The sequence below is a fragment of the Chaetura pelagica genome, unplaced genomic scaffold (genome assembly GCF_000747805.2).
Source record: "Chaetura pelagica isolate M959 unplaced genomic scaffold, ChaPel_1.0 scaffold90, whole genome shotgun sequence".
Taxonomy (NCBI): Eukaryota; Metazoa; Chordata; class Aves; order Apodiformes; family Apodidae; genus Chaetura; species Chaetura pelagica.
The window spans coordinates 12,710,053-12,719,038 of NW_009953496.1; the positions used below are offsets into that span (position 1 = coordinate 12,710,053).

The window sequence follows — 8,986 nt, forward strand, 5'->3', positions numbered from 1 at the left end:
ACATTTAATAAAGCAGTCAGTACATTTTGTATATAGTACTTTTTGTTAAGTAGTTATGAAAAGTAAATGGCGTAAAGCACTCCAGGGGGAAATGAAGAAAGAAAATCAAGTAGATATCTGATGAATGAAATGTCAGAACAGATGGGTACACTTATATAATTAAAGTGGGATAAAAATCTACAACAGATGCCAACTTGGCCTGCAAATTAAGAGCCACTGTTGTACCGTGAAGCACAATGGAACAACACAAAATTAAGAGAGCGAAGAGAAGTGCATCTTGAGGTAACTTATGTAATGGGATTTTTCCTCTTTTCCAAATCAAGTGGTATGTTGCATATTTTGAGAAATACAGATATGGAGGGGAAAAAAACCCTTCTTCTTTCACTTACATAATTGTTAACTAAACTAAGATAATTTAAAAAAATATATATATTTGGAATTCTAGAAGTTTTGATGTGTTATATTAATGGTTTTTATTGCATGTCAACTGCATCCAGATATGTCTTTTACTTCAATGGCATTCAATTATGTCAGAATGGCTACTATTCAAAACACGATGAAACTACAGAGAAAGTTAGAAATTACACCCAAGTGTTTTATTTTCTTTCGCTCAAGAATGAAATGTATGCATTCAAGTTAGGCACAGTTTGAATGCCACAAATGCCACATGTTCATACTAATCTGAAGGGAACTATGAAGACAAGCATATATCTGAATTTGTGTACCTTCTCAGGAATTGGCTGCCCATGCAAAATCTGGATTATGAATCCTTTTGGGTGGCAATAATTTGTTCTGCTCTTTATTTGCTTAACAAGGAGGCTTGGAAAATTTGGGCTGATGTTGTTAATCTTTTCTCATTAAAGCCTTCTTGTTCAACTTAGGATCCAAAACACAAAACTCAGTCTTGAAGACAGATACCAATAAGGAAACTTACTGGTTATGCATTCATATATTCTATACTAAATCAGTAGCACTATTTGTGCACCAGGAACTAATCAAACTAAATATAAGTGGAAAACTTCAGTCCTTCACAACTTTTTGGGTCTTATTTGTCTACTTTATTTTTAGCAGTATTACAACAACAATAAAATACACCTAACAAGCTCTTCTCACCAAATAAAGGCTCAAATTTTTTTGTCTGCATTTTGGGAAAACAAAAAAACCACAACTAACCAAAACAAAAACCTTTCAAACCACAGTTGTTTCCTATAGCCGTAACAAAAGAGTCCTCAAAGAATAAAAGTAAAGTCTGAAAACTCAGCTTCCTTCTACACATGATATCCTAATCAATACAATGATTAATTCTGCTTAAAAATGTGTCAACATAGTTTAAATAGGATAATAATTATGAAGAAGGATTGATCTTGCAGTAGTAATCCAGAGAAATCAGAGTTCTGTAATATTGAATGGAAAAGCAATGGGTTCTAAAAACGGTGAAGAGCAGGTGCCTGCGCAGAAAATTCTATACTCTAAAAACTTTCTGACAATCCACAAAGCAGAAATATAGAAAGAAGAGGATAATAAAGAAGAGTTGTTAATATTTTTTAATAGCGTAATGGCAAAGGGAAGCTCAGGAAGAGAGATTAATCAGAGACTATGGTTCTTCACTGAAGAGACAATTGCCTTGTACCACTCACTGCCAGAGGCACTATAGACCCAGCTGACTTCTGGCTGATGTGGTCTCTGTATTAGGTAAGAAACACTGCTTAAATATGTTCAGAAATGCAATCACAGTTTTCAGAATTTTATTATATATTTATTATGTGTTGTTTTGCTTTGAGTTTGGCAAATGGCTTGACTTTTTTTTTTCAGTTTGATTGTCTTTAAAATCAGTATAGTAGTAATAGTCATTTACCTCACAGAGGCACTACATATCAGCTAACTGACTAGAGGTTAAAAAGCTTAAGTGCTTTGAAGTGGTACTATTTCTGTTAGAATAAGCTTTTTCAGTGGAAGACCTGAGGTCACAGAAAAAATCTCTGAAGCAGACCAGGAGAATTTAATTAGAAATTGCATAACTGACCTCCCATACAAATAAAGTTAAAACCATTGCCAAGGAAGATCTCAATTCTATCTCTACATCATCTCTTTACGTTTCAAGGAATTTAGTCTTGCTCCCTCTACAGGTGCAAGTTGTAAAATTATAGTCTTCAAGAATCAAACTTTTCCAAGCTAACAATTAGGAGAAAGCAATTTTATATATATATGATATATATAAAAAATATTTTATCTGCTTTTTAGAAAATGAAAAAAAGAGACATATTTATCCTAAAAAAAGTATGTACAGGGTTTCTTTTATTCTGTTCATGGCAGTTCTGCTGTAAGAAACAATAGGAAAAACCTCCATATTTGAAAAGTTCCTTATTTAGACTTAAGATCATATAATTATGTGAAACAGAGAGGCACCCAGGCTTCAGAGAAATTTAGTACATCACTCTCTCAAAAATACAGTACCTGTTATACTTCTTTTGTATCTAAAAATATTTCCTTAATTTCCTAGGGATCTACAGTAATGGAGACTTTATAATTTCTCTCTCAACAGTCTATGCTAGCACCTTATAATCTTTACTAGTAATGAGGAAGTCTATTTCTCATGTCAAACATGAACTGCTTTTGTTGTAACCAGAGTTTAAGACTTTTTTTTGCCCTATCCATTAAAGACTCAAATTATTTTGGCCTTAGATTGTAAGAGTAAAAAAAAAGCTTATTCATTTCATAAATAGAGAAAATAGAACAAGAATATGTAGCTTGTGTGTCATCATTCCTTCTTTTCACATAGTATTCTCTGAGCATGGATATTACTAACATACCTCCCTCCCTTTCTTTCAATGTGCTCACACAGCCCATGGAAAACCTCTGATCAGTATCTTTTCAGAAACATAGCACACAAAATCAGATGCCGTGCTCCTGCCATGGCCTTACAGCAAAAGGAGCACTTAGCATGTCTTACAATAACTCACTTAGGTACAGCACACAATGCTCTTTCTCAAAAACCACAGAGGAGACACAATTGTTACAGTGTGCAGGTAAATGACCATTCCCTGACATGATGTTCAAATGACAAGGTAACAATGTAAGAACATGCAAAGAGTGAAGTCGGTTGGCTATCTCAAGCCCTACTAAAAGAGCAGTAAGGGATTAAACTAGCATGTCAGATTTATGAAGAGGAAGTGGAAAATGAGTCAATGTCAAAAGATAATGAAAAAAGGGTACTAACAGACAGTGGTGGTGGTATCACAGATTAAGGCTGAAATAATGAAGTAAGCATGTAAAATTCAGAAAAAATAAGGGCCAATGGAGAAGTAGTAAAATATGGGTGGGTTCCTTATTTGAGAGGGGGGGAAAATGCAGCAGAAAAAAAAAAAAGAAAAATAATTTAAATACATAAATGGGGCTTTTGAGGGTCTCTGTTAATCAGCCCTGTACCTGACTATCACAGGCTAATGTAATAATAAATCACAGTAATAAATCAATTAACTTGTTTTTCTTATTTTGTGTCTGATTGGCTTCTGCAGACAGGGGCATCTGGGATGGCCTTCCTCACTGCTAGCAAGGCAATGGAGGATCGACTAAACCTCCCTAGAATAATTTACATCCCCAGATACTGAATGAGTATTTTTCAGTAAGAACTTCTCCAGTTGTTTCCCACAGTCTCTTATAAATACTTGATTATTCTTGCCTATGTGCTGTACCCTAATTGGCTTCTATCCTGTTCTTCAAATTAATTCTTCAGTATGACAGGACCATTCTTAAGGCTAACACTGTATTTTAAAGCTTCATGACTGCAAAACTAATAGGCTTACTTTTGCTAATCCACCATAAAATTTAAGTATTCAAGAGAGTTTGATTTAGGACAGACCTTTCAGGATTTTTAGTCTATGTTGGTTTTGAAACCAAATCATTTATACCTACTATTGAATTATCCAACTAAGTTAGTACAATCAAATCCTTGTAGCACTTGTTTATAAAATTGTAATATCAAGAAATGTCACAAACCATACTGAAATCAAGAAATGTGGCACCAAGCACCTGTCACTCATCCCTAAGATGTGTCATTCTATCACAGGAGAAAATTAGATTGGTTGTCACTACTTATTCTTGATAAATCCTTCAGGGCAGTCATTAGTTTGTTATCTTGCAGCTGCATATAAATATTTTATTTATTTTTTAAAATTTCCTTTGAGAAACTGAAGTTAAATTGACTAGTCTCTAATTCTCCAGCTTTTCTTTCTTTTCTCATCAACAGCCACAACTTTTGCCATTTCCTAGTCTTTTGATATGTTATCTGGCAGACACAAATTCCCTGAAATATCTTGATAACAGCTCTGAGAAAACTTTGACCAATTTTTCAAATATCACAAGGCATTAAAGGCATACATACCATCAAAACTTCCCTTTGTAATGCAATATGAGTTTAAGTGGCTTTTGTTAATATTATTTTAAATAACAATCTTTTGCAGTTGACCTTTTTAGTGAAGGTTGACCTCTGATATGCTGAGTAGAAGAGAAACATTTTCCCTCATCTTCTTGCTGTTGATGCACTTAAGAGGGTAATACTTTGTTACCCATGTATCCCTTGCTGGTTGCATGTACATCTGTGCCCTGGCTTCCCGGTACTGTTGCAGGCTACATTTCTATAACCTTGCCTCTAGATTTAATTTCTGCATGATTTCCTTTAGAGATCAATGAAGAGGTCATTACAGAAAATCATAACAAAGGAAGAGACATTGTAGGATGTAGTGAAAAACTGTTCTGCAGCATCACAAGAAAAAATATACATAGTCTTTATTAAAATCTGAGAAATACTTCCCTGTTTCTACTGAGAAGAAACTACTGTTTTAGTGGAGGATGGGAAATCATCACATGATGACTGCCTTGCCAGTAGTTTTTCTGTACAGAGAATTGTCTAATTTACTGTTTCACAAAAAATATAAAGCAATGTGCATCTTTTTGAAAACTGAGTTTCAGATATAACTGCCTGATAATAACACAGAATCATGTTTTTCAAGTCTCTAGAGCAATGTAATGAGCTATTTCAAGCAGAATAAAAAGATTTAATATTTGGACAGTGGTGGCTGTAAACATCGTCCATGCTCGATAAAATACTGTACACACTGGCTCAGTGCCCCTCTCTTCTTGTGGAGCACAGATATGCATATACAGTACCCAGTGCATAGATGCTGTGTGTTTCATGATCTGCACAAGGCAGAGCCTTCAGCAGTCATACTTCTTTAATACCTTTCAAATTTGTGTAATCCCTGCATATTTTAAAAACCTTGTATTTCTTGACATGGATTTACTAGCATGGCATAACTAGAACTCCCCAAACAAATCCCAAGTACTTAACTCCATGACAATAATTTTTTAAATTTGATAATATAATTAAAGTCTTACCTGGTCTGAAGGAGAACAGCATTTATTTGCCATTTTCATCTACGAGAGAAAGAGACGGAAGAATATATGAAGATAGGAACATGATGAAGAACTGCTGTGATGTAATTAGCATTGACTTAGTTATTGATTACTGCATTACTACTTCCAAACGTTAAATTAGAAGTTATTAATTAGAAGTTAAATCATTCAGTGCATAAATACTAGCTTTTTAGTAGTATGCTAAATTTGCAAAACCAAGAGCTCAAAAGATAGGAAGCCTTTTATTAGAGTTTTCATTAAATCTTTCACAAGCATTTGCATTTATCAATTTAACTTTGTCACTCTCAGAGAAACTATTATACTGTACTGTAGACACCTCACTTTGGTCTCAGCTAACAATGGCTTAAGCAGATCTATAAATGAGCCATGTGATTAAGTACCTGTAAAATGAAGGCCATAGCCTGTAAGATGTGTTTAAAGAGAAATGGAATATTGTTTAGAGTTGTTTGTGTTTTGTGGTTTTTTTTTACTCCTCAAGATAAAGTTACGGATCTTTCTTTTCCTCTCTGTTCAGAAAATGAAGAGTTCTACTGAGGCTGGCTTTTCTTTGGCAGCCATAGTTGGCATAGCTGAGTGGTGGATAAACCTTGATATATATTCCTTTCTTTCAAGTGAAACACTTCTTTAAAGTGTCGTATTAGGAAATGTAGTAACACCATGGAATCTAGATAGAAAAAGATTAAATGACTGGAAAGACAGACTCCTCTACATGCAAGGATATAAGCTGCTAACTGTCCTACAGCTGATGAGTAATTACAAAGGATCTTGCTGTCAAAAAGCCTGGTTAATGAAATAAATGAAAGACTGGTGATAGAAGATCAAAAGCTGCAGCTATGTACAGGAAAAACTACAACTGCCACAGGAAAAGAGCAGAAGAAATCTAGTGCTATTGCATGTATCCTGGCTATACTAGATAAAATCTGTGGAACATTTTTGATAGCAGAGCAATGTCTGCAGCCATGTAGCTGAGTAAATACGGTGATGCCATTGCCTGTTGTGGTGGATTGGCTCTGGATAGCCGTTGAGCACACACACAGCCACTTCCTTCCTTCCTCCTCCCAGCAGGATGTATGAGAGAATAGGAAGAACAAAAGCAAGAAAACTCATGGGTATAGATAAAGAAAGCTTAATAAGTGAAGGAAACAGGTAAGAAAAAAAAAAGTGATATAAAGGCAATACCATACTGCCTCCCACAATCTGACTGATGCCCAACCAGCCACCAAGCAACTGCCACCTTGGAAGACAAACCTCCAACTTGCTTGCTACATTACTTCTAAGCATAACCTTATGTGGTATAGAATGAATATCTTTTCAACCAACTTAGGTCAGCTGTGTTCCTTCCAATTCCTTGCTCATCCTTCATAGGGGTGGGGGTGTCAGAGCGAGACAAAGACTAAGCCTTGAGGCTGCACAAGCTCTGTTCAGCAATAGCCAAAACACTGCTGTTTCATTAACATTATTTAGCCATAATTCAAAACACTGTACCATATGGCTGCTATGAAGAAAGTTACCCCCATCCCAGCCAGACCCAGTACACCTATAAGATTTCAACAGGCTTTGTGTTATGTTAATGACACAGGCCTTAGGATGTGTCAGGGTTTGTATGGACTTGGCTGGTCTGGAGCTGCATTACTGCTTGTTTAGCCATAAGATAAACATCTGATGAGCATCAGACTATTGCCTAAAGGGTTTTAGCAATGTACAGCTGTGGGATGCAATGATATATACATATTATATATATATATATCTAAATATCTAATAAAAAGTGTTTACACACCTACTTCTAGATAATAGATAGCAATGACAAGTCATTGTACAGACACAGGATAATAACAAGGCTCAGAGCTGCAGGAACTATCAGTCTGTCCTAACTCATCATGGGCCACCAGGGCTCCTTCTCCCCCATAAACTCACTTGTGCAACCCACTTCAATTCAATTGTGTTGTCAAATGGTGCAGTTGTGCTGGTGTGTCAGACAACAGGAAGCGACTGAGGCACTGGGGATGATGTGGCCAGACCTGCTTGGAGCCTGGGCATCTGCCAGGCCTGGCTTTGACCTTGGGTAGAGTGCTGAAAGAGCCTGACATCCCCCTTGAAGCAGCTCTGCCATGTTCCCCACCACTTCCCTGACACCCTAGAGGAGGAATGGGGAAGAAATGAGGAGGAATTACCACAACACAGACAAGTCACAGCCCACAGGCACAGGTATCTGCACCATAGCACAGAAGACTGAGGATGAGGATGGAACTGACATGCAGTTGCCAAGCAGAGGGGTTGACCCCGGGAAGGCTCCTTGCAGCTCTCACAGGCATCTCTGCTTACAGCAACCTGACCTCAGGTTGCATGGCCACACCATACTAGAGGTGGCCTGGAGCACTTTGAGAGCACATAGGTCTTTATGATCTCATAGACCTTTTCCAGACTTAATGAACGTGTGATTCTATGAGGGTGAAGAGGTGGCAGAGCTTCTTGCTATTCTCAGTACCTTGACAGTGACAAACCAGTACGAACTCAAGAACCCCACTCTGTAACTTGGATAAAACAAATCGGTGACATGCACAGTGTTGCAGAAGGAAGGAGACCTCACCAGTCTGGTTCAGTAATAGGCTTAATTTTGAGCAGTTGTGCAGAACCTTAATGAAAAGGCACCTGGAGTTCTTTAATATCAGTAGGAATGCCAACACACCTTGCCCACATTCAGCTTCAACCTTTCTTCAGTGCTTCAGAGACAAACGCACACACAAAGTAACTATTCAGAAGCCATGTTATTTCTGCAGATGGCCAAAGATGTGCTGCATAATAAGATTACTACAGCGTAAAAGAATACAAATAAACACGGCTAGCAGGGATCCTGTCTCCTTTCATCCTCCTTTTTGGTCAAATCACTTAATCTCCCTGTATAACACGAAGAAATTTTGTTATCCTACTTTTTATTGTATTGTGTTGAGATGGGCCTGGAAAATTGTGTGTGAGACTTACCATACAGTTTTTCTACAGAATGAGAGTAGAGTATTGCAAAGAGCATCTTCATAACCAGTCCAGCTTCCCATTGATAAGGGAAATAGGGAAGAATGCTTTGGTCTCCACAGCTATTCACTGCACAGCCTTAGCAGATTCCCTAGTCAAAGCAGGGATGGCTGCAGCCCTGAAGTAACTGGGGAGAGAAAAGATCACCTTCCGCATCACATGATGTCCCTATGTCATGGGGCTGAGGAGAGAGAAGTATGCACTCTCCACTTTACCTGTCACCACATGTTCTCTACAAGCCTCCACAGCTGGTGAGAGAGACAGGAATACCAACTTGATGCCCTACACCCCACTGGCAGTGCACAAGCTTTCAGCACTGTGGTACAGTAATGGGAGTTGGAGACAACAGGGGAACTGCAGCAAGGACTGTTTGTATAATTATAGAGGAACTCAATTTCCTACATACAGGATTTTATTTCCATCTACATATACCCCACATTCTGCTGTGTAATGAAAGCAAGACCTTTCAGTCTTCTTATTTTTTCTTTATTTTTTTTTCCCCTTTATATTTTTATATATATATATA

General features: G+C 37.2%; 1 protein-coding gene across 1 annotated transcript in view; it reads right to left on the reverse strand.

Moving 5' to 3' along the window:
- The window catches only part of SNTG2 (syntrophin, gamma 2), a 132,516-nt gene that overhangs the window by 32,843 nt on the left and 90,687 nt on the right, over window positions 1-8,986 (reverse strand). The window contains exon 11 of the mRNA XM_009999251.1: window positions 5,395-5,433. Coding sequence (XP_009997553.1) covers window positions 5,395-5,433 — 39 coding nt within the window. The remainder of the gene's footprint in view (window positions 1-5,394; window positions 5,434-8,986) is intronic.